The sequence below is a fragment of the Silene latifolia genome, chromosome 10, assembly GCF_048544455.1.
Source record: "Silene latifolia isolate original U9 population chromosome 10, ASM4854445v1, whole genome shotgun sequence".
Lineage (NCBI taxonomy): Eukaryota > Viridiplantae > Streptophyta > Magnoliopsida > Caryophyllales > Caryophyllaceae > Silene > Silene latifolia.
Genome location: NC_133535.1, coordinates 18,512,276 through 18,538,920, shown reverse-complemented (window position 1 = coordinate 18,538,920; position 26,645 = coordinate 18,512,276). Strand labels below are relative to the sequence as shown.

Sequence of the window (26,645 nt, the reverse complement as noted above, 5' to 3'; positions counted from 1 at the left end):
ATTATGCATAAATAAACATTTAAATAAGATCAAGCTTGGGGTTCTCAATTCAATTATCACTCATATTATCATATACAATCAAATTATTCACATAAACTCATTTAAATCGGATCTATTTTACCGAATCTACTGCAAGTGATGAATAATTGTACTCGAGTTGTGTTTAAAACTAAGAATGAGAGAGCGTATTAGACGGGTGGATAGCGTAGGCGGGATTGGTCAGTTGAAGGATGAAAATTCAACAATAGCGAAAGAGCGGGAACTATAACGGTGAAGACTTCTGTTCTGTTTTTCAATAATTTATTATTAGAATATTCAGTTTATTTATCATTACCGAATTAATTAATTATTCAATCAAGTAAGCAACCAGTGAAGGAGAAACGTGTAAACAAAATAGATACGTCAGGGACCCACATATGAGTGCGTGGCAGCTCACCATGAAAGAATAAGCCTCCTATTTTTACACCACACAATACAAACATGAATACCATAAACCCTCAATTTTATTTTCCTACAAAAAATATCTTAATTTTTTAAATTTAGAATGTATTCGTCGAAGAAATAAAAATACTTTTCCACGTAAAACAAAAAAAAAATCAAATTAATTCAAAATTAGAAAAATAAAATAAAAATAAAAATTGAATTGGGGATTTCTTCCTTCTTCGTATTCATCTTCATCCAACCTTTCCCGCTCCTCCAATTTCACATTGCGGACCGTTTCGTAAATTCACCTCTACGTAATTTTTTTTTTGTTTCATTTGATAATAATTAAATAAATATTTGTTGTTTATTATTTTATTATTTTGTATGATTGAATTGTATTTATTTTGATAGGTAATTATGGAAGTGTTGAAAATGTTGTGTTGAAGCTGGAATTGAAGGCTGGAATTTCATTTCCAAGTTATAATTTTTCTGAGAATTTATTATGTCGGGTTCATTTGATCGCATTGTTCGTCCTCGTAAGTTTATTTAATTCTGTTTTTCTATCGTTTTTAATATGGATTCTTGTTTTCAATTTTTCAAATTTGTACAATAATTTGTGTAAAACGGGTTTTTAACCGCTTTTCACGAGTTTATTATTATTTTCCGTTTTACGCAATATTAGTATAAAACCGCCTCACAGGAGACTAATTGATGTATTGATGTCATATATGGATTTTTACTTTGTGCTGGAATTATGTGTCGTCGTTTTTGTTTCTATTATGGGTGATTCATTATTGGAATAAATTTTATTTTTTTTGCTTTGTTTGGAAGTATTCTGTTTTCTTCAGTAATTTGTGTTCATGAAATCGTTTTCAGTTATATTTTAGGATGTTTAAGTTGGATATATGATGACTTGGATTGGAAAATTGACTAATATGGGGTTGTTCATTTTATCGAGAGGCATCAATTCAGGACCTTTAATATGCGGGATTTGTTAGAATTGTTAGAATTCAGGAGGGAGAGCTTTGTTCGTATTTGTTGACCTACATAAAACCGTTTTACATGATAGTACTCCGTAATAGTGTATGTAGACCATAAAACAAAATTACAAAAACGACTACATCGCTGAAACAACTTATGCTACTTATAAAACACTGGTTTTAAAAGGATATTTTGGTAAATTAAGAGGTGGATTTACACCAAAATAACCAAATGCTTGTGCAACACCACCTTATACAAGTATTTGTGTAACTTTTGTTTGTGTTGTAGGGTTTTGTTGTTAGTTTTGGTATGTTTGGTTAAAGACGATGGGTTTGATCTGTTGAAAGTGTGCGACGATTCTCATTTGGGTGTCTGTGTAAGAAACTTAGGCAGGTAGATGACTATGTGTATTCTTACATAACTATCTCGTCCCTCTGACACAAACCTTAACCTAAGCAGGCATATGGTTACATTTGTGTATCATTTTCTCTTTTTGGGGAGTGAGCATAGGGTTAGAACACTATTTGTGGTAGAAAGGTAAAATTTTGTTTAAAAATGTAGATTTGCATGTTGCGGAAAGGTAATTCTCTCAACTAGGCTCGTCCTGCTCACATCACAGTTGAGAGAATCCTGCATTTTCTGCTGCTAAGTGTTTGACCTCTTTGACATAGACAATATGAAGGATGGATTAATATTCAATTTAATGTGTAAAGAGTTGGCCTGTCTCATAGGTGTGGCCGTGTGGGAATCCCTATACAGTAGAGATTGCATCGGTTTTCTCCATGAATTATCACGAGAAGCAATGTGGAAGCTTAAGTTATGTGTTTTCACCCTCATGGTGTTTGTTGCTTATCAGGTTTAGTGAATGTTTTATTTCTTGGTTGAGATGCTTTTGACTACGAAAAAATTAGGCTATCTATATATCAAGCTTAGAATTGCGGTCCCTAACAAGTGGAGCGGATAAACTAACTCCCTGTTTTTCAATTTGGAAGAGTGAAAGAAAAGTGGAAAAATATGCCCTAGAAACAAGTATTTGGAATTAACTAACTATAGGTAGCCCACTTCATTAGATTTTTTTTGTTAGAAACTGCTCATGAGGGCAATGCTTGTTAAATATTCCAATATGGTTATATAAAGTGCAATGATTTCGCCTTATCTGCCTGTGTACTCTTATGATTTGTACTGAGAAATAAAGGAAAATGTGCATCCATCTTAATCTGTTAGTTTCTGCTTCTTCTAGTGTGTAAAGATATTTTACATGTTGGATTGAGTGATGTCTGATTATGTTGTTACTTTCAGGCTTTGAACGATCATCAAGTTGTGTTGAAAGAATTGAGCAAAAGTCAGATGTTGAAGTATCCGAAGATGAGAAAAAGAGGAGTGGAAGTGGGAGTGGTCTAAAGAAGAAAGCCATTAACGCTTCGAGTAAACTTAGGCGTTCACTCACCCTAAGAAGAGGGAGGAGGAAAGTTGAGGGCAGAGGTGCTTGTGTCTCTATTAAGGACGTGCGAGATGATAAGGAAGTGCAGGCTGTACAAGCATTTCGACATGCGCTACTTGTGGATGAATTGCTACCTGCAAGACATGATGATTATTATATGTTGCTGAGGTAATTTTGTCCAGTAGTTCAATTTGATGCCAACTTATGGGAACTTCATATGCTGTTAACAACCAGTTTATCGCAATCATGAATGTGGTGTTTTTTTTATCTTTTTTATTTTTTATATTAAGCGACTCTTATGGGCGAAAGTACAGCATATGTCAAGTGTCTATCTTGTCTTGCAGGTGGGGACTTTTACGACACCTAATTCCCTTGTGTTGCGTAAATTTGGATCTAAACTTTAACTGTATTTTGTAACTTGATGTAGACATAGCTGCAGCGCTTTATCTCTATAGCATCTATTCATTATTCCCCTCAAGTATATATGTGGAATCACCGGAAGATATGGTTTTACATTTCTGCAGTCAATCAATTTAACTAATGAGTCTCATATAAAAGGAGGATTTATTGAAACATATAGCCTGGGATCGACATGTGTCCCAGCATGGTTCCAACTTTCAAGGCTCTGAATGTGCTACCATCAACCTTTCCAACTTTGTTGAACACTTGAAATTGTACACACCATGGTATTACATCTAGGGCACAACACCGCATTGACCGAGTTAAAGAAGTTTTGAATACCTCAACCGCATTATAGGCTGTGAGCCACATTTACAGTGTAATGAAGGAAATAAGGTGTCAATAACCAAAGCCGTGGTCAAATTTCAAACCGTGATTTGGTACCATTTTACATATCCATCTATTTTCTCATGGTTTTCCAAGAAACCATTACTATCTCCCTTGAAAAAAAATCTGTGTAGTTTATAAGAGTGTCAGTAAGCATGTACATTATGATATGAATTTCTAGTGAGAAGTTAATATAAATTACTATATATTAAGGGATCGTGGCTAGAGTTGTAATACAGTACGCAGTTCTACAGTTCGCTTTTGCTATTCATTAAAGGTGATTCGGCTAAGCTCGTAGTAAATGAGAACACAAGATAACTGTGAAAATAAATATTATTGTAAAATGTTTCTGTTTGCTTGCAAATTATGACTTGGAGCTAAATCTTTGATACCTATAACAACAACCAATCTTTGGTACTTGTTTGGAAGGAGGGAATTGAAGGGAAGGGATAGGATGGCAAGGGAAGGGAAATATACAAATTATCTCGTTTAGTTCCCAAATGGGGTTGAAGGGAAATGTAGGGATCCATTTTCCCTATTCCAGGCCAAATCCAAATCCGTCTAACATAGGAATGATTTGGAGGGAAAACTTTCCTGCTCCTTTCTCCCCCCGTTCCCCTCCCCTACTCTTTTTGTTTCCAAACACACCTTTGAGAAAAAAAAAAATATATCCCATGTACTTGTCTCAACATTCAACCTTGCAGGTTTTTGAAGGCGAGGAAATTTGACATTGAGAAAGCGAAACAAATGTGGGCTAATATGCTTCAATGGAGAAAAGAATTTGGTGCTGACACTCTTCTGAAGGTAATTGTCTAGATTGATAAGCCAACCTAGTCGGCGTTCAGTCAATCTTGTTGGTGGCATGAACTAATGCAATTTAGTTGTTCAGTCTACTTTGGTGCTTTGACAATGGACATTTAGCTTCTTCTTATCAGGATTTTGCATATAATGAGTTGAACGAAGTCTTAAAGTTTTGTCCTCAAGGTTTTCACGGGGTTGACAAAGATGGGAGGCCCATCTATATTTATCAGTTGGGAAAAGTTGATGCCGATAAACTTTTGCAAGTAACTACTATGGAGCGATACTTGAAGTACCATGCACAGGACTTTGAAAGGTGCTTTGCAATAAAGTTTCCTGCTTGCTCCATTGCTGCCAAAAGGCATATTAATTCAACGACGTCTATTTTGGATGTTCAAGGCGTGGTATGCTGTCTTACCTTCTGTGATCTACATATGGACCATGGACAGACTTTATATTCTCATTCTTATATTGTTTTTTTAGGGTTTCAAAAACCTAGCTAAACCTGCTCGTGATCTCATAATGCAAATACAGAAGATTGATAATGACAACTATCCGGAGGTATGGGTGTAATCGAAAACTGCCCCTATATATGGATGTTTAGTATTTTATATTTTTGGTTAGATGTGTTACCTGCTGATAATATTTTGCAGACGCTACACCGCATGTACATCATAAATGCTGGCAGTGGTTTTAAGATAATCTGGAACACAATCAAGACCCTCCTTGATCCTCATACAACGTCCAAAATCCATGTATGTTTCCGAGTGTTCTGAATCTGCTAGCTGAGTGGAGTAGATGTGGATCTCTTTTGAATGATTTTTTTTCTTATCAGGTTCTTGGGCAGAAGTATCAAAGCAAATTGCTAGAGATTATTGATAAGAGGTACTTTAATATTTTTCACGGCTTACCTATGCAACATTATTATAACGTACTCTCTGTCTCGTCCGTTTCTTTAACATTTGATGTTTTGACTTTCTGTTGCTTGCAGTCAGTTGCCTGAATTCCTTGGTGGTACATGCAATTGTGCAGACCAAGGAGGTTGTTTGAGTTCCGATAAGGGGCCCTGGAAAGATCTTGATATTTTAAAGGTTGTCACAGATGAACACTTGTTTTACGGTTTAAGTCGGATAAATATTGCTCTACTAATCTGACTTATCTGTTTCAACTTATTGTTTATAGACGATTAAATCTGGTGAAGCTGAGGTGGCTATTTCAAATAGTGAAGGAAGGTTGATTGCTTGTGACAACATGGTATGCTTGATTCCTTGAACAACTTCTAATCAAGCACTGAAACTATGGCTTGGTTCTGTTTTATTTCCACATAGGTTCTTCTGTTGATTGCTTCTCTGTTTTCTATGTCAGACGAAAAATAATGACACGTCCACTGCCGAATCTGGATCTGAGGTTGAAGATTTTTCTTCTTGGAAAGCACATGGTTCCTTGAAATTACAATTGATGCCAGTAAATGAAGTAAGTGTTTCAAGAGTAACTACTGATTGAATTTAATAGTGATATTATTATATATGGTACTCCATGTAAAATACTCCGTGGCTTAGATAGCTTTGTAGAAAAGAGAACACATTGAGTTACTTTTTGATTATTTACCTTTGTTTTCTCCTGAATTTTCTGATGATACCTTTGCTCAGCATATGTAGGCTATGTTAAACTTCTTGAATACTCCTACTTAGATAGTTAAATGAGCGAATGAAAATTCATTTTCTTAATGTCTTGTTATAGGGTAAGGTTGCAGGAAATGTTTGTTCTACCTGTAGTGTGCATGATAGTGATGAGAAAGTGCCAGTAGTTGTGAAAGTTGTGGATGCTGCATGTAACGGAGTAGCGTCTACGGCACAAACAAATTCATTGGGAGGAGGTTAGTATAACTAACTTATTTATGCTAAAACCCACAGGCGTACCAGACTATTGATAGATTTGATAGTTTTAGACTTTGCATCATTATGGTATTATGTGACAAAGCAAACTATATAAGGATGGTGACAAATAGATCCTGTGCCAGTTTAATTTATGCAATTGGTCTATCAATAGTGGTCTGCTATTGCTAAAGCTCAAATCAAACTTTCATTGTGGTTTTCGTCTTTGCCTGCGTTGTAAACCGCTAAGTTACATGTCAATCATATAAAACAGGAACCACGACTTCCTAGCATAAAACTGCCCTCTGAAGTATTTTTTCTAGATTCATGAAATCAATAAATTACTCACTAAAGTGACTATGCTTCTTTTTATGGTGAAGTAGTTGTCATTCGATGTTGTTCTCACGCAATTTTCAGCCTATTTGTGTGTAAGATTGTGTACATCTGACCCCTTCTAACCTCTCAATTTGCGTGAGTCCTTGAGGCACTGAGGCAATGTTTTTTTTGTTGTAATAATGAGGTCATTAATATCTTCGCTTCTGACTAAAAAAATTCAGGATAGACCATTATCTTATCAAGTTATACCTAATAGTAATCGACTAATGGTTATGAAAAAATTACATGGGTCTTCCCTGAGAACACTAAAAATATCTTACTACACTGTTGATATATTTTTATACTAAATCTCTAATATCTGGCGAAGTTCATCCCGACGTGTAAAAAGAATAACCGAGTAACCTCTTAAAGAAGCCTGTCACTATAAAATGATACGGAGTAAATGTCATACGCGGGAATCAAACTTGAAACATCCCTCACTTTGCAACATGAACTGCTGCCAGTGAACTTGTCTTTTCAGCTGATGTTATGAGTTTTCGTCAATACGTAACATGTTTCTTTAGCAATATGGGGTTTCAGTTGAACCCCGTGTCTCCGCCTCGTGCCTATGGCCCATCTGTGAGGTCAGATACCATGCAACAGTGCTTCAGTAATCTCATGTTCCTAAAAAAATGTTAATATATGGTTGTTGCACGGCTACATATCTAGAAGTAGATTATGTGGCTAATATATTAAGGAGTTGTCGGTCACTTTTCATTCAGTTTGATGATCATAAAAATTGTTGGCAGTAGGCACATCATAACTCGTGTAATCCGGAGCTTTCTAAAATAGTTTCAATTGTGAACATAAATTTTTTCAAGTAACATACAGTGGGTCTTGTGTTAATAATGATTTAATTATTTTTTATTTGTGTACTGTGACTTTCTGCAGAGAAGTGTATTCAACAACCTGGTGAAGATTGTCGAAAGTGGCAGCATTTTAGGTTTTTGTCTGTGGTCGTGACATTCTTTATGACTTTGCTGGTTTTTGTTCGTTCTGCAACTGTAAAAGCGTCTAGAGGGACTACCAGATTCATTGTAAATCTGCCTCAAAGCATTCTGGGCTTGATTATCGGGCCAGACTTTGAGGAATATTTTAGATCTCCAGCATGTCCGCAGCTCGCAGATCCAAATTTGTTCTCAATTATACTCAGAAGGCTTAACGAAGTTGAAGAGAAGGTGACCAATTTGCAAACAAAATCTATCAAAATGCCTTCCGAAAAAGAGGAGCTACTAGATGTTGCGATTTATCGCGTCGATGCATTAGAAGCAGAGTTAATTTCGACCAAAAAGGTAGTCATCTTTTTTCAGCCACTTCTTAAGAATCAGATAAGAATTCTATTTGCTCATTCCAGATGTCTTTCAATGTCTCGATGAGCTTTTAAGAAATTTATTGTTTATTGACAAATAGTTTGAAAATATATCACTTAGACACTTCTCTTTGGCTGTCTGTGACTTTACAGACACTCCGACCTTCGCCATAACATGACCTCCTGCCATGACAAGGCACTCTTAACACTTCATTTTAGGTCAAAAACATGACACTGTTCAAAAAATTGTGCCTGACACTCGTGGACTTCAAATTAAATGGCCCTAAAATGTTGGTAATTGTCTCTGTGAATGATTATGAGAGAGTTCTATTTGTACACTGGCTAAAGCATGGTTTGGTTTCATGTTGAATTTATTTGTTTTTTCGACAATCAGGCATTGCATGAAGCTTTGATGAGGCAGGACGATTTGCTAGCATACATTGATGCACAAGAAGCAGCTATGTACAGGGTGAGTACCGAGTCCTAATAGGCAAAATCCCATGGCTAAATCCTTGGTTTACATTCTAAACGTTTCTAGATTTATGCCACTAAATATTTATTTTTATTTTGTCACAGAGAAGACAGTCGTGTTGGTGAAAAATGAATTGTTGCCGTTGAAGATGATATTTGCCAGTTTTGGAGAATAGATTACCAAATCCTACCAGTCATTGTATATAAAGTTCAGGAACTTGAAGTTTCACTGATCTCAAATTTGTATATATGCATATGCTAGACTGGTAGTATTTCTTTTTCTGGGTATGTAAGATTTACGTCGTGCTTACTGCTTACTACAGTCCAAGTGATTTATCTCGTATATCTTACATCTTGGTTTTGGCACAGCAGTTTGAATTTTCCTTTCTGGAACTAAACACGGCAGTTTGAAGAGTGTACATAGTTATGCTTTTGTTGCCAAAAATTGTGTTGAAACGTTTAGCGGTTTTTCTTGTTACACGCTTATTCTTATTGTCGTTGGATCAACTCGCTACTCGGCTTGCCACTTTGCCAGGTTTGAAAATTCATCTTCGTAGAACACTTTCTGATGGATTTTCAAACATGAAGGCCTTGTGAAGTTGTGTCATCAGTATATTGGGTGTTATCATTGTGCATGTCATGATTTCACGAGTATGAAAACTACCGGCAGGCGGCGTATGGAAAAGAACGTTATAGGAAGATGTGATGTTCAGTGTCCCATGAATTGGAGCTGATGTATTGATTTCGTACCGCAACCCCCTTTTTGTTTTTACTAGTAGTGTTTGATCTTACGAGTTTTTTGCACCCATCCTCGCTTTGCTGGTCTACAACCGCAATCAATGGACCACTTCTTTTTTAAGAAAAATGAAGCTGTTCCCTTTTTTTGTCGGTAAGGAAGCTTTCCCCAATTACACCCTTGTGGTGGGACCCTTCCCCAGACCCGGCTAGACGCTGTCGTGCACCGGGCTGCCAAAAGGAAGCTTTCCCCAAGAAAAGAAAATGGTAACCTAACAAGCGGAGTCCATTAGAGGAGAAACCAAGGTTCCCAGGCTATAAACATGTGGACTTGAGAACATTAGCAATCTAGTACCATGGTCCATGCTGAAAGATCCGTCTCAATCAAAAGCTTACCTACGGAACTTGAGAACATTAGCAATCTAGTACCATGGTCCATGCTAAAAGATCCGTCTCAATCAATCAAAAGCTTAAATACCCGGATTGTTTTTCTTTTCAAAGGAAAGTAAGTTTAAGCCATTAATCCGAAGGATACACAGAGTTTGTTTCACTGTCTCAGTAATCAAATCTATCTGTCAAATGTATCTGAACCTGTTATCCTCTCCTGAATTTGTTTCAGATAATCAAATTCAGCATGCATTTCCCTAATAGCTTTCGACTTCACTTTGTTGGTCTCCATGCTGCAAATGGACCCGGAAGTATTTTCTGAGGTGGTCGACTCTTCAGCAGAGTTATTCATTCGGACATAGGTCAGGAAAGAAAATTGAATGTTGTTCTCCACAATCTCCTTGGATGAAAGCAATGGAACAAATGATGACGAATCAATTCGTGGAATGAAAGTGTCACATTCGACATTTGTCTTGATATCAGTCAAGTGTATGGCTTCACAACCAGTAGCGTTCAGAGTCTCCCTGTGACATACACCGCCATCCGAATTCAAAAACCTTGAATCAACTATCAAAAGCAACGTGACTGATGCAAACATATCCTCCGGAAACCAATATTAGACAACAATAGATTTCAGAAACCTTGAATAAACATCACCATCAGAATTCAGAAATCAAAGCTAATCTAGTATACAATAACATTATCCCGGTGTATAAAGACACTCGCCCATCGCAGGGTGCGGGTGTCTGAGTGGCGGTTCTACGTATGCAAACTTGTTCCTTAACACAGAGAGAAAATTTACAAAAGACCAACAGTGCAAATTGGCCCGATATTTGCATTGGCCGATTCACAGAAATGAAACACAATTACACAAACAATTTAGTGAGACTACTATGATGAACACCTTCTCCACATTTCATCACATTTCAAAGCCAAAGAACAATAACTCGAACCAAAGCCAACATATCTCGAACTTATTCCAACTTACTTTAGAACTTGGCCACCTCCTATGATGAACACCTTCTCCACAGACAATGAAACTGGAGGTTCTGCCAAGAACTTCAACGCAGAATTCAAGTCAGTACATATAACTAAATCTTCCAATGCTGCTAATCCCATTTTCCCTGAGCGAGACAGTACAACATTCAAGCGACCAGGTAAAGGCCGATACTTAAGAGGGATACTTTCCCAAGTTTTCCTTCCCATGATCACTGCATTCCTCATTCCAGCAACTGATGTAGTTGTGGTGACCTCCTTAAAGTATCTGAGATCAGAGGGAAGAGTCCATGGCAATTTGCCATCTTTCCCAATTCCCATATCTCGAGTTGCAGCAACAACAACTTGGTAACGCCTTATAACACCACGCGGCATTGCACTGGCCTTATTCACAAACATGGGCAGAATAGGCCCTGAGATGCGACGGGCATGCCTAATTCTATGGCAAATCAATGGACCCTGTAACATTTCATATGTTAAAGCACATTAACATTAAACGAGTAAGTCTCCTTTAAGACGGGCCATTTTCATATGTTAAAGCACTTGTATGCTTACAACACAGTTACTGTTATTATGGTTATATGAGGTCTGTAACATTAAACGAGTAAGTCTCCCTTAAGACGGGCCATTTTTGTATATCATTAAATGAGATACATAACATTAAACATGGGCTTTGTATGCATACAGGTCGCATTACAGGAACAGCGAGTAGCTGAAGAAATTAAACCTGGCAATGCTGCAAACTCCGCCATGAAAGGCAGCATTTCTGAGTAAACATCTGCAGAAAAAAAAAAATCAGATTGACAGATTGTATGAAAGTCTGAAAATGGACAAGTCAAAATACCCAGAAAATGGAAAGAAGGAAAACCTTGAAGATAATCAAGGGCTCTCAAATTCTGCAAAATCAAAATTTTAAAGCCATTTTTTCAGCAGAACTATCGCTGATAGTGAATTTGGTGTTACAGATTACCACTCTCCGCCCTTTCCCATTTTTATTGTCGATATTTACAATTTATGTTAATTTAGAAGAGTAAGGAGAATGAGAATTCTATAGGGTAGCCTTGTACATTTTCGAATTCTATGTGGTATGTTAGATTTAATCCGAATAGAGATTATAAACTTTATACTAAATTACTCAGTAAATAATAGATGCGAAAACGTATTTGATTACATGACGAAAGGTTGGGATGAACCGCCTGAAGGGACGGTCTTCGCCTCTTCGGGATTAGATCTTCTAGGTCTTCTAGTAGACACATACCAGCAGGATATCTATAGTGATGGGAGGCGGGGAGATTAGATTATTGTGTGCTTAGATGACCATAATCACATAAAGATTATTCTATGGCACATCAAAAATATAAGTGGTACTCCTAAACTTAATGAAAACATCTTAAAACGGGGATCTGGCAAATTACTCCCATAACTTAACTATGTGCAAATCAGCGAAGTTTCACTTGTAGCAAATTAGCCCCATAACTTTCCAAAAATGTGCAATTAAGCACAAATCAAGTTTTTTTTTACCATTTTTAACTAAAACCAATTATAAAAACTATTATAAATATATTTCTTAAATAATTAAATATAATATTTACATTTTCAACGAAAAATGCGAACTAAATTTAGTATAAACAAAAATTTGGTCATGTAATTTTTCATTGTAATTTCATTAACAATTCTCATATTATGAACATTTTTCACCAAAATAAATAAAAAAAAATATTTGAACATGCTTTTTAATTATCAAAAAGTTAGGATTAAAATCTAATCAATAATTTTGATTTTCAATAATAGTAAAATATTTAATTAGCAAATTTTATTATTCTAAATAAGATATGTGGTTAATTGCACATTAAGAGAAACTTATAAGGTTGATTTGCTATATTTATAAGTTAAGAGGTTTGATTGCACATAGTATCATACTTTATGGGGGTGATTTGCCATATTTCCCCATCTTAAAATGCCTAAAATGTTTTAGTTTATACATTTTGCATTGATTTTTTGGCAATAATTTATCATGCCATTAACATAAACATCGTTTAGTTAGTCGTAAACATATTTTCTTTACAAAATTTAACTGTTTACAAATGTGATTTTTAGTAGTTTGGGTATTTTGAGAACATTTTACAAAATTTAGGGGTACCATTGATGTTTTCAAAAACGCAAGGGTACCACGTAGAATTCGAAAAAACACAAGGGTACCACATAGAATAACCCATGATTTATTGAGCAAGTCTCCTAAACCGGTTTTTCAATAAAATATTATAAAATCAACGGTCCAGATGGAAATTAATTATAGTAGGTTATTTAGTTATACGCCTTGTTTGGCAGATAGCAGAAGCAGACTTATAATAGCGGATAATGTTAGCAGAATACGGTTAGCAGATTTTAATAGCACGTTTGACGAATTCGTTTTTAAAATAATGCTCAAAAATAAAGTAGTTGTCGTTTTGGGTTGGTTTTGAAAATAATTGTCAAAATGGTGTCCACGTAGGCTCGGATTTTCAAAACCTAAAAATTGAAAAAAACACGCTAATGGTGTTTATAGTGACTAAGAAAGTGTCAAGTTTGAGCAGCTACTGGACTCAAACACGGCAATACGAATGACGTGTCTTGTAAAGGAAACCCGCCAACAGGAGTGACGTGTCTATACAGCTTTATTTTTTGAGGGACTTGAAAAAATGGAAAAAATGATACACATGAAACATGCCAATACGAATGGCGTGTTTACAACACAAGAAACGTCATTATGAGTGGCGTGTTTGTTCAGCTTCATTTTTTTTAAATATTTCATCATCGTTTTCCCTTACTCTCTACCTAATTTCACTGCACAACACAAATACATCAAGTTCCCTTCCTCCTTACTTAATTCCACTGCACAACACAAACCCAATTACTCAATTTAAACATAAAACATGGTCTATTAAAATTAAAATAGAGTTTTACACACCAATTTGTTTAGCATAAGGGGTTTAGGTATTAAGTCTACGAACTAAAAAGTCTACTCCATTCATTGTCTAAACTATTACATAACATCAATTTCTTCAAGTCTTCTTCTTCCCTCGAAGACGAGTCATTAACAGTTTTCCCTTTGAAGGCTCCGGGGTACCTTGTTCATCGATGGGTGACATGGAAGGATTAGTGCGTCTAGATCGCCGAGTGTAGTGTCTCAAAGGTAAATCTTCATCCAATTGCATTGAGTTGAGCGACTCATCCTGACCCATAGATGAACTTTCTTCCCTTGCTTCTTCGGTTGTTGGTTCTTCGGTTGGTTGAAGAAGATGAGAATAGCCAACATGTTGAAGAGATTGAGAGGAGTAGTCACGGAGGTTAGAAACCATGGAGCGGAAATGAGGGGGCACCTTAAGAGACATCTGTTGAAGCTCCTTATCACACTTCATATGGACATTGCCAAAACCTTAAGCCTGAAACAAAATAATAGTATCACAAATAACATTTTATGCAATAATGGTTTAAGTATGAGTAATAGACATATATAATAAGTATACTTACAAGAAATTGTGAGGCTCTAAATGGTTATTGATAAGTAGCTTGTGCTTGTTGGGAGAAAGGACTAATGAATAGATGAGTGTGATCCCGGTACCAAACCATGTAAGGGTCGTAGTAGGTCATTTCATTGTCATCCTCCACACCACGGAACCTAAACATCCCCTTCCTAGCCCACATAGACACGTAAGGTGCATGTTTTTCCAACCAATTCCTTGTATGGGCACCTCTTTTGTCAAGTTTGTGCAACTTTGGTTCATTGTCAGAAGGTTCAGGGATATCTTGTTTTCACCCAAATTGACGAGCTACCCTATTAGGAAAATGCCACTCAACAATGTCGAAACAAATCACAGATACCATCACAACCCAATCATCCGAGTCATCATGACAGAACTCGGGTAAAAAGGATAGAATTTGTTGGGTGTAAGGTTGCCATATAAATTGATCTTGTCGCATGGTATCCAAAGCATCCAATACCCAAGTAGTGTGGTTGTGCCTTGAGATCTCTTACAATTTAGACTTATCCACCTACGACCCAATGAGTCAATTCTTAGTTGATGGTGAGAGCCTAATGGGTTCGTTCCTTGATGAGTGGGTGGGTCTTGGGGCCCGTGACTATAGGTCGACCAATTGTAATCCGCTCCCATGCCCACAATTGTAATAGAATAAGGGGACCTCTAATGTCTCTTGACTTGTGGTGGCTTACTCTACATAAATTGCGATATAAAGTAGCAAGAACGACACTACCTCAAGAATATTTGTTTATGGTGGTCAAATCCCTCAACAAAGGCAAATAAACAAGTTGTATGTCATTACCACTCTTGTCCGAAAACCTGATAGTTGCCATTAAGATAAGCAAATATGCTCTCACATATTGATGAACACTTGTTTATTTGCATCTTCCGGAAGACCAATAAACTTTTTTAACAACCAACCAATCCTTAACGAAGCCCCTTTAATGTCATCATCACCCGGTGTTTGACCTAAGAGTTCACTTACCAATGCTCGCCAATTATAAGCGGTTGTTCCACTAACAACATCCCTTATAATCCCTAGGCCCAACAACACTTGGACATCTTGAAAGGACATAGTAGCCTCGCCAATAGTCAAGTGAAAGGTATGGGTCTCCGGCCTCCAACTCTCAACCAAAGCGGTTATTAAATCCACATTAAGTTTCAAACCTATTATCCTATAAATAAAGAAAAATTGTGACTCCCTAATGAAATCTACTACACGATTACTGACCAAAAACCCCTTGTGCGATACTATGCGTGGACAAAATCAGGTCCAATGACCGAAATTTTGTATGTTAACAGCCATGTTTTTGCAACATAAAATGGTGAAGCACAATTGCAAGATTCTAAGCACAAATGACAACAAGTGGACTCTCTTTTGTCTCCTAAAGAAGCCAAGACAATTAAAGAGCAATGAGCAACATCACAAGGCTGCCTTACATGCCTCACTTGCTGCCATAAGTAGTCCTTTTGGCCTCATATGACTAGTTGTTAGGTGTAATTTTCAGCTTTTGTATTTTTATTTTGTTCCTCTTTTAATTGTAGCCATTAGATTTACTTTTAGGTGAAGGGCCAAGATGTATTTAGAGCCTCTATATAAAGAGCTCATATCCTTGTAATAATTTTCAGATTTGTTGAGATGAATATATGAGGTTTTTGAAAATCCTAAGTTTCTTGCTTAGTGCTTGGACATCTCATCTTTGCTTAGTGCGAGAGAACCTCCATTTGCTTAGTGCTTTGGAGCAAAGTTGAGTCCTTGCTTCGTGATCTTGGAAGAAACTGCTCCTAAGCTTAAACTTGCTTCGTGTTCTTGTTTAAGTCATATCCTTCTATTTTTCATTCTTATGTTGCACAAAAATCACAAATAAAACCCCAAAACAGCCCCTTCAACACTGAAATAATACTTCCCAAAACAGCATGTTTTGTCTCGTTTACAACAGCCCGTTACACGGTTGCCTTTGTTGTCATTTTGGTCTTGTAATGTTTCATTTGTTAGATTGATTGTTCTTGGTCGTAGCTCCTCCTCCGTTTCTCGTGCGCACATGCTAATACGAGGGCGAGGACAAGCTAAACAGTTTTAGGGACTGTTCTATCTATGCTTCTTTTTATCTTGTTTTTGTGTCATGTGAGTAATAATAGATTTCACCTTATATCCCCAATCTCTCTCAACAAGGTTACGAATCTAAAATGGGAACCGAGCATAGCTGAGAGCATGGTAGCGAGATATGGGATACTAATGGCTAGGAGTAGGGTGTTGAACGTTTAATCCTTGAAAGCGATTCGGCGTGTTGGGAAATGTGTTCTCAACAATAGTGCGATTACATGATTTAAATATCATTATTAAATCTCATTTTAAGAATACATATGGGATGTAATATTTTACAGTCAACTGGTCCACACATATCGGTAATGATTGGCTGACTAGAGCTTGACATTCTTGTCGTGCGGGTGGTGATCGATTGATCCCCTTAGGTCATACCTATAGGGAAATACTCTTAATGGATTATTTAATTAATCGTATACCGATACGAGTTAATTAAATTGCTTAAAATTGACGGATGATTTTGTGAGTATAATTTACGTATCTTATTGTAAATATGATTAAATGAGATACGGTCTAAGTAATCGAATTATTTTATTACTTAGATGAAATTATTGTTTACAGAAACAATTGAATCGGAATGAATAAATTATTATAAATAACAGAATGTTGTAATTTATAATTCGGAAAACACTTTTGGTACAAGTAATTATGAATTACAATGATAATTTTTATAAGTGACATATTTTATTAATATGTTGATTTTTAATGGTTAAAAATACATTTTATAAATAAGATGCCATGAAATATGTCACATGTGACATATTGACAAAATCACAAATAAAATGGACTCATCCATTTTATGTGAGTGTACCGAAATAAATGGAGGGAGTTAGTGGAAATTGTGTTAATTGTTTAAGTATAAACATAATGATAAAAGCTAACAAGTAGGCATGCAAAACCTAAGCTTTTGAGAAGAGCAAAATGAAAAGGTATTGGGCATCCTACCCAAGCCTAATTTTCGGCCACTCCACAAGAAAAGAGAGAAGAGCTTTTCTCTCAAAGATAATAATTCATTCTCCCCATCCAATTTTCTAGTGTAAGAAAATTCATCAAAAACTCTCTACAATTTATGATAATTCTAGAGAAATAAACTCACAAAATTACTCCATCTCTTGACCGAAATTTTCAAGAGCAAAAATACAATTTATTTTGTATTAATTTTATAGCAAAAACTAATATTATTACTAGATCTAAATAATATTGGTTATTAAGATGTATTCCTTGGGTATATGCTTTTGGGAGGGATTCTACATTTGAATCCTTGTTCTTCCATTTGGAGAGCTCAAGAACAAAAGAGAAGGAGATCTCTTTTGTGCCCATTTGAACCGAAATTATATTGTAAGGATATTATTTCTTCCTTATTTTGATTTATTGTTTGCATGCATAAGACCTTTATTAATTTTATGACAAATTAATTTTATAACATATATGAATATGTTAGTAATGAGATCTTCATTTCCTTCAATCGGTATCAAGAGCCATGGTTGTTTGCATGCAAATCGGTTAAAAGTTTTTCCGAGTTATAAGAATAACATATAAAACTTGTAAAATTTGTGTTATTATGATATATCACGAAATTAATTCATGCATGTTAATATTTCTGGTCCTAAAATATTTTAGGATATTTTGGTTAATTTTACGGATTTTTATTGTTCATATTATACAATAATGGCATTTAAATATGATTTTATGAGTAAAAATGTCATTTTCGGTCTAAAATTAGCTATACTTCGAATTTTCCATTGATTTTTGGATATGTTGTCACATATATTATTTTGAGATAACCTGTAAATTTTCATAATTTTTGGACTTGTTATGCTCGAAAAATGGATTTTTCATTATTAAATTCGGATTTAGGTGAAAAATAGGTTAATATGAGTTAAATTTCGAATCTGGTCATAGAAAATTAATATGTTGTCACATGCAATTTTACAAGATGTGTGTAAAATAATTGGCTATAAAGAAGTCTTTTTGCATGATTTATGGATTTTTGAAGAAAAATAGCATATATAGTGACATTATTAGTGAAAAATTAATAAAACATAATCTATGACTTAGGAAAAACGTCTAATGTTGCATTTTATTATCTTTTTCAGATCTAAAATTGAAAAGTTTATGAATATAATTTTTCCATGTTTTTATGATTATTTTATTAAAAATCGATAAACCGCAACATTGTTTTTCCGGAAAATTTCGAAATTTTTAACCTAAGATTTTGAACATTATGAGTGTCATGGTATTTTTTCCAGAATGTTCATAAGTTTAAATTTTGAATTTTGAATTTATTTGAAATTTTGTGATTTATTTGAAGTTTATAGCTTATTTTTGTAATTTTTGGTCCATTTATGAACAATTTTATAAAATATGGGTTAATTATGGTCAAATTATTAGTGAAGACTAAATTTTGAGTCCTAAGAGGTTAGGGTAATTAACTTATGCATAAATATGAGTTTATGTATTTTTGTGATTATAAAATGTTGAAATCACGCAAATCCGTAAAAACCGAAGTAATATACGATATTGGCTAATTAAAGGCGATTTAGCATAAAATTGAGCATGTTCATACATATTATAATGCTGCATTTTCTTTATGATTGTCATAATTTTAATTTATGTAATTTTGAATTATGTAATTTTACTTAGTATGGCCTTAGATTTTAATTGGTATTTCCCGAAATGTATGGGAATATCGATTCGGTTGTAATTTTATTGTGATCTCGTATCACCGTTTTGTAATTTAATAGATTTATTTTTATTTTAGTTACAAATGTATAATAGGAAATTATGTAATTTATTATGTAATTTTATTCATTCCGGAGTTCCCAAAGACGGATTTCTTCAAGAATGGCGATAAATAAAGACGGTGTTACCTCGAGATGCGTGCCACAACCGAAGTTCAAGGGACCAATGGAGTTGGTTTCCGAATATGTAATAGTTAAATAGTTTTTCTATTTTAGGAAAGGCCATACTAGGATTTATTTATTTTTACGCTTGCATTTTATTTTATGTCACATGCATCGCTAAATCGCCATAACTAAAACATGCATCCTTATTTTATCGAGTTTATCGACCGTGTCAATTAAAATTATCGTAGTTCACCGCTTTAGTTCACTTAAAACGTGATAGATAATAAATTGACATGACCTCTCGCTAAAACAATTAATTGAGACATAGCCTTACCAAATAGTAGAAACCATGAAAACCTATTTCGCGAGGGAGTGCGCTCGGCCCCACCGGGGTACAAACCTTGTTACGTAGGGGAAGTGGGTGATAAATGTCTATCCACCGAATTCATGTTGATAAGGGATGTATCGGCCACACCGTGCCCAAGTTAATGTGGGTTTGGATCATGGACACATTTATTCGAAATTTGGATTGAACTCAACAAAAGTTTTTGATAAGGGATGTATCGGCCCCACCGTGCCCTTGTCGAATGTGTTTTGGGCTAAAGATAAATGTTAATGTAATATTATCGACCAAGAGTTCTAAAAGTAGAATCGATTAAACGTTAATCCACCGAGTTATATTGATAAAGGATGTATCGGCCCCACCGTGCCTAAGTCAATATGAATTTGGGTCTTGGAATCATTTATCATAGTTGGGTAGAGGTCACTATGTAAATGCTATACTTGTTTTTCAAGTATTAATAAAACGATAAATGTTAAGTTTTCCACTATTCCGTTTTTTATATTGTTCTATTTCTTTACCACAATTTATATACGATATCATTTCGATTTTTGATTCAAATCTCCTTAAAAGATCGTAACTAAAGACAAATATGAATTTGCTTCTAAAACCTCAAATGAACCATTGATAAGGATCTCTTGTAAAGAGTATAGATTAAAGTTATTCATTATGAAACAGGTTTTTGATTCATGACTAACACTTCTACTTACAATGGACTATGTTTCATATGCTTAATTGAATTAAGTACCTTGAAGCGATAAATTGTTTTGGTGATTAGATTTTCAGAATTCGTAATTGACCAAAATAACGCAACCACTTCAATGAAAGTTTTAAGACTAAAACGAACAAATGAAGAGTAATCTTCATGAATTCAATTTTGCTTCTCAAAGCAAAGACTCATTGAAATGAGTGGGAGCATTCTCTTAAACCGTTAAGATGAGGACGAGGTTAAAGAAGTAAAATTAGAATGGAATTGATACAAGGTTATGTTAAAGGTAAAGTTGTTGAGAATGACGATACTAAACCTATCAATCCCGACCGATAAAGTTTCCATTGTCTTAAATGTTGGACACGAGAAAGGAAACTACCCCAAATTATTGAAGAATCAACAAGTTAGTTGTGGGACATCTAATGGGATCTTCTTCTTTAAATGTTTATATGATTGACATAAATTTTGCTAGTACTACTTCGTCAATATTAGAAACCAGTGGAGGTTTTTATCATTGTACTTGATACATATGATGATTAGAATATGACGACTAGCAACAATAATGTCGAGAGATAGAGTAATTGTGTACTCAATCTAGTTTTTGGATTTAAAGTTGTACTTAATTATGACTATTAAGTGCATAAACTCTAAATAAGAATATATAAACTTGTTAAGATACAAAAGAGGTTTTCACTTTTGTGACCCTATACACCACGATTTGATGTATGGCTAGTCCATTATCAAGGTGATTATATTCTAAACCAAACTAGAATGATATATCATGTAGATGATGTAAGATTCAAATTGGTAACCCAAGATTAAACCTTAAATTTTGGAATGATGAACGCAAAGAGTTATCGAGTACTCTTGAAACCATTAGATTGTTAATGGTATATGCGTATCTTGTATTCAAAGCAAGATGTCTCATGCCTTTTGGTTGAAAAGGAGATCGAGGTTGTAAATCATCTATCCAAAATAGGTTGATCATTATCTTTTACCAACGATTTAAGTTGACACTAATATGTTCACTTAATAAGGTAAATAGAGACATCTTTGAAGAATTTCAAAGAGTTCAAGGAATCACGATTTAGTCGTGATGGGATTATCAAAGTGAAGACTTTGATATAAGCCAAATGAATTGTGATATAGTATCACAAATTAATCTCTCTTAACACGCATTATGGGATAATGTATGATTGGATAAGAATTCAAACGCTATTCGATAAGGTTTGGACTTCGATCAAGTTATTTTGAGTTACTTGATCCTTTTGGGGATTTTATCATTTTGTCTAAATTATTTTTCCACTAAATCGAATCATATGAGATATGAAGTGGTAAGGGTACCATGTTTGTAAGTTTTCACAAGAAACAAATGCTCATTTTTCCCTCTTCAATTATCACGAGTACGACGGGTTTGCGGCTCGTGAAACTGTCTTTCTAAAAATACAAGTTTATTTTTAGAAGACAGAGTGGGAGAAATTATTCAAGAGCCACAAAGAATGCCACAAAGAATGTTATGTCGCAAGAAACTGGTCTTTCTTGGCTACATGAGACGTTTTGTGTAAGACGTTGTTTCTTCAAAACCTAGGAGGTTAAATTCGTCACTTGTTATAAATGATGAATTTATGCTACTTTTAAGAAAGTAAAGAGCTTATAACTTACAAAAGAAATTGTTTGATTCAAGTTGATTACTTCTGGAAAATAATCGACAAAGGACTTACATAAGAGTGTTCAAGTCACAACTCAATACAAGGCTTAGAGCCATGAAAATCCGAAATAAAAGGCTTGATTAGTGACAAAGGGTTTTGCACTAATAAAGAGATATTTCATAGCAAGATTAGTTGCAAAGGGTTTTGCACTAATTGAAATGCTTAAGTCTATTTGGATCTTCTTAGGGATTGTGTTTCATTATGAGGTTATGAAATACATAGCAAGTGAATCTAAAACCCACTTCTTCAATAGAAGCAATGTATTCAATGCATGTCATAAGTTTTATAGATTCTTGCAATCCTAAGATAATGTGAAACTTAAGAGAGGATCTTAAGTAGGACATCAATGAGTTGGAATCAACATTTTGATCATGTGATAAAACATTTCTCGATAAGTCGAGAAGTTGTGTTTATACATGGAGTTTAGTGGGAGTTACGGAATTTTTTAATTAGTCCGATATGTGGATGACATATTGATCATTGAGAATGATTTAAGACTTTTGGAGTATTATAATACATCTTGAATATCCGGATTTATGAAAATAAATCCACATGATATTAGCGCCAGTAAGAAGTCTTATGTTGATAAGATTCATGACTAGTTCAATTAAATTGAACATATTTGATTGATTTCATTTGTTTCCGCTGCCGAATCAATTAAAAAGAAATGATGTATAACACTTCATATGCTTTGAGTATGATGAATTGTTTTCAAAAATCGAATTTAAGTAATCTTTATCAAGTAAGCTATAAAGATTACCCTTAAGTGCTTGCAGAAGCATTAAAGAAGTAAAACAAAGTGTTTATGATGCAATTTTGTGTAAGGGTGTTACACAAGTGACAATTAACAATTGAGATTGCGCATGGTTTCCGACAAAACCATAATCAAAACACATTAAGATGGTTAAGATACCATTGTGTCTATGTTAATTAAGAAGTAGATTTTCTAGAATCGTTCTAGGCAATGAAGAACAATGAGAGATATTTATAACGGAAATTGAGTACACTTGCGATCATGAGATGTGCAAGAAAGATGAGTCCTGCACACTGTGAAAACAGTGGGAGCTATTCTTAGGCTAGAGGGCCAATGTCTTGATTGGATCTCGACACGTACTCAGAAAGTTTTGTAATGCAAATGTATACATTACAAAGGAAAACGAGTATGTAGTAAGGTTGAGTAAGGTACAAGAAGTTGATAAAACCTACTAACCAAAGCCTTCTCAAAGGCTAAACATGATGAGTCATGTCATTTCAATTGAATTGAAATGAACAACTACGTACAAGATCAAATTAGATTATAGAATATGAAATAGTAATCAAGCATTGACTTTTCATATGTGATAATCACATTTGTCGTTCGAGTTTTACTTTAAAACTCTTTTATTATACTTTGTTACATCCAAACGGGTTGTAGAGACAATTGAACCCCGTTAAAGTGAACACGGATTAGCATTGTATTCGCCCATAGTCATTTGTATGAGGTGACGTCTCGAAGTGACTAGAGTGTGATGCGATTGATGGCAAGTTCAAGTGCCATACAGTCATGTGAGATGACTAGTCGATCACATAGGCAGATTGTTAGGAACACCTTGTCGGGCCTTATGACCGCTTATAGAGTTCTGGCAATTTATATAGCCTGGTCGTGGCGAGAGCTACTATAGTATTCTAATGAGTCGATTCTTTTGACTAAAGACTATTCACCTAAGATGGCACGATTTTCATTAACTTTGATTTGTGTTACTACGACCTTCGTAAATGGGGTCAAATGGGCATATTTTGGGTTATGATGACTGTGGCTAGTCGAAGGGAATAAGTGCGATAGGAATTGTCCATCCCCTTGTCAGGGTTAAAACCATATCTCAGGGCCACTCGAGGAGTAATGAACTGGAAATGCGTGGCCACGCTCGGAAGGTATCCAGAGTGGATAAATCCGGTCAAACAGTTATTCTCCAGATCGAGGAAACCACTCTCGATATGATCACTTGCAAGTACGACCTGAAAGACACCTTGCATTGAGTGGGAGATAGTAATAGGACAAGAGAATTGGTGACGCACACTTGTCGAGGACAAGTGGGAGATTGTTGGGAAATGTGTCCTCAACAATAGTGCGATCACATGATTTAAATATCATTATTAAATCTCATTTTAAGAATACATATGGGATGTAATATTTTACAGTCAACTGGTCCACACATATCGGTAATGATCGGCTGACTAGAGTTTGACATTACTGTCGTGCGACGGTGGTGATCAGTTGATCCCCTTAGGTCATACCTATAGGGAAATACTCTTAATTGATTATTTAATTAATCGTATACCGATACGAGTTAATTAAATTGCTTAAAATTGACGGATGATTTTGTGAGTATAATTTACGTATCTTATTGTAAATATGATTAAATGAGACACGGTCTAAGTAATCGAATTATTTTATTACTTAGATGAAATTATTGTTTACAGAAACAATTGAAACGGAATGAATAAATTATTATAAATAACAGAATGTTGTAATTTATAATTCGGAAAACACTTTTGGTACAAGTAATTATGAATTACAATGATAATTTTTATAAGTGACATATTTTATTAATATGTTGATTTTTAATGGTTAAAAATACATTTTATAAATAAGATGCCATGAAATATGTCACATGTGACATATTGACAAAATCACAAATAAAATGGACTCATCCATTTTATGTGAGTGTACCGAAATAAATGGAGGGAGTTAGTGGAAATTGTGTTAATTGTTTAAGTATAAACATAATGATAAAAGCTAACAAGTAGGCATGCAAAACCTAAGCTTTTGAGAAGAGCAAAATGAAAAGGTATTGGGCATCCTACCCAAGCCTAATTTTCGGCCACTCCACAAGAAAAGAGAGAAGAGCTTTTCTCTCAAAGATAATAATTCATTCTCCCCATCCAATTTTCTAGTGTAAGAAAATTCATCAAAAACTCTCTACAATTTATGATAATTCTAGAGAAATAAACTCACAAAATTACTCCATCTCTTGACCGAAATTTTCAAGAGCAAAAATACAATTTATTTTGTATTAATTTTATAGCAAAAACTAATATTATTACTAGATCTAAATAATATTGGTTATTAAGATGTATTCCTTGGGTATATGCTTTTGGGAGGGATTCTACATTTGAATCCTTGTTCTTCCATTTGGAGAGCTCAAGAACAAAAGAGAAGGAGATCTCTTTTGTGCCCATTTGAACCGAAATTATATTGTAAGGATATTATTTCTTCCTTATTTTGATTTATTGTTTGCATGCATAAGACCTTTATTAATTTTATGACAAATTAATTTTATAACATATATGAATATGTTAGTAATGAGATCTTCATTTCCTTCACGGCGAACTTGGTTAAAGCAATCATCAATCAAAAAAACCAGTTTAGATCCCGGTGGCCTGGTGGTAGATGATATTTTGGATTTATTTCAATTATTTACTTTCGTTGATTGTATGCATGTGAAATGGGATGGCAATACTGTAGCTGTTGAACCATATAGAATATATGTTTATGTTTTGATGATGTCAAGAGTGCTTTGTATTTTATATACTCGTTGTGCGTAATTGTTTGTTTAGTCTCTTCAGATTAGACTTACTATTTGTCAAGCTTAGAAAATTGTGATGAACGTATACAAGACTATGTTATGATCAAGCCCTCAATTATGAATCAAGATTGTGGAAGAGTTATTCAAGCAACATGAGAAGACGAAGCTCGTCTAAAGATTAATCACGCTTGGATGATGAAGTAGCCTATGCTCGAAGATCTCCTAAGAAGATTAGAATAGTATAGGTGATTATCTCGTAATGGTAACATAAGAATGAATTTCTTATACTGGTAAAGTTATAGCATGATAGCTATAACATTACTTGTGAAAGAGCTCAATGTTATAGCTCTTCTACTATAACATTGAGATGCTGAGTTTATACTACGCGACTTAAGATGTTTTCAAAATTGTTTCTGAAAAATGTTTTTGTTTCTTTTAAATGTTCTAGCAAAAGTATTTATTAAAGCCCATATTCATATGAAGTGTGGTTTTGTTTTATACTTATAATTAGTAATTATATTGGGTCAACTTATGAGTTGAGCCATATTACTAATTAGGGTTTTAACATGGCATACTCTTAAACCCTAAAATCTAACCTAATTTCAAGCTAGGGTTTCACGAATCACGAGGCATATGTGCCATGTTATCTCGTGTTACCTTAAGGAAAAAAAGATTGTTATTGTTAAGATTTTATTCTCTAAAATTATTTTAACATATCTTTTATATTTAACTTGATATGGTTATTTATGATAAAGATATTTTTGTTATGGAAAATCTTATCATATCTTAAGATTTATGAAAAAGATAATAGAAGAATAATTTATATTTTATCTTTTGGAATATTCTCTATTATCTCTTAGGGTTTTAAGGAAAGAAATATTAAAGATATGATTTACTTACATATCTATATTTCGGCCTCTAGGGTTTTTGAGAAAACCGTGTGCCTTGCTTCCTAATCTACTATAAATACTTTACACTCTGCAACATTTAAAAAAAAAAAAAAAAAAAGACCTTCAAGCATAAATTGATTTTATTTTTAAAAACAAAAACCGTGTGTTTCAAAACAAGAAAACCGTTTTGCTATTTTCGAAAAAGGTCGTGTGTTTATAAACTTGTGCATTTTTTCTTTAATTATCGTTATAAGAGTGCTCAATCGATTTCTTACTCGTTCATTAACGTGAACTTTATTTAGTAGAATCATTAAGTGCTTTCTTATAAGCGTAAGTTAGTCAGTCGAGTATTTAACGGTACTCAATTGAGTTACAACTAGGGTTAAT

At 34.5% G+C, this 26,645-nt stretch overlaps 2 protein-coding genes across 4 annotated transcripts; one reads left to right on the top strand and one right to left on the bottom strand.

Moving 5' to 3' along the window:
• Positions 1–443: 443 nt before the first annotated feature.
• LOC141605296 (phosphatidylinositol/phosphatidylcholine transfer protein SFH8-like) lies at positions 444–8,877 on the top strand. Of its 2 annotated transcripts, none has more exons than XM_074424002.1 (15): positions 444–737; positions 835–959; positions 2,704–3,013; positions 4,336–4,435; positions 4,567–4,833; positions 4,913–4,990; positions 5,083–5,184; positions 5,265–5,314; positions 5,421–5,520; positions 5,612–5,683; positions 5,795–5,902; positions 6,170–6,305; positions 7,570–7,970; positions 8,382–8,456; positions 8,564–8,877. In XM_074424002.1, exons 2-15 carry the CDS (start codon positions 926–928, stop codon positions 8,582–8,584), a joined length of 1,854 nt encoding a protein of 617 aa, XP_074280103.1. In that variant the 5' UTR covers positions 444–737; positions 835–925; the 3' UTR covers positions 8,585–8,877. The 2 variants fall into 2 exon arrangements, with proteins under 2 accessions (XP_074280103.1, XP_074280104.1); XM_074424003.1 differs by having other exon boundaries at positions 553–737; positions 6,170–6,302.
• A 772-nt stretch (positions 8,878–9,649) lies between these two features.
• LOC141605294 (bifunctional dihydrofolate reductase-thymidylate synthase-like) lies at positions 9,650–11,663 on the bottom strand. Of its 2 annotated transcripts, XM_074424001.1 has the most exons (5): positions 11,445–11,663; positions 11,304–11,354; positions 10,569–11,035; positions 9,913–10,104; positions 9,650–9,851 (listed from the first exon to the last, which is right to left on the bottom strand). In XM_074424001.1, the coding sequence occupies exons 2-5, from the start codon at positions 11,352–11,354 to the stop codon at positions 9,809–9,811; spliced, it is 753 nt and encodes a 250-aa protein (XP_074280102.1). In that variant the 5' UTR covers positions 11,445–11,663; the 3' UTR covers positions 9,650–9,808. The 2 variants fall into 2 exon arrangements, with proteins under 2 accessions (XP_074280102.1, XP_074280101.1); XM_074424000.1 differs by having other exon boundaries at positions 9,650–10,104.
• Positions 11,664–26,645: the final 14,982 nt, after the last annotated feature.

Coding starts and splice junctions, on each gene's coding strand:
- LOC141605296 (XM_074424002.1), top strand. CDS start 926: ATGTCGGGTTCATTTGATCGCATTGTTCGTCCTC. Junction 960..2,703: donor TGATCGCATTGTTCGTCCTC/GTAAGTTTATTT, acceptor TGTTACTTTCAG/GCTTTGAACGATCATCAAGT. Junction 4,834..4,912: donor TTTTGGATGTTCAAGGCGTG/GTATGCTGTCTT, acceptor TTGTTTTTTTAG/GGTTTCAAAAACCTAGCTAA.
- LOC141605294 (XM_074424000.1), bottom strand. CDS start 11,354: ATGTTTACTCAGAAATGCTGCCTTTCATGGCGGAGTTTGCAGCATTGC. Junction 11,036..11,303: donor GGAGTTTGCAGCATTGCCAG/GTTTAATTTCTT, acceptor GAAATGTTACAG/GGTCCATTGATTTGCCATAG. Junction 10,105..10,568: donor GGAGGTGGCCAAGTTCTAAA/GTAAGTTGGAAT, acceptor TGTATGTCACAG/GGAGACTCTGAACGCTACTG.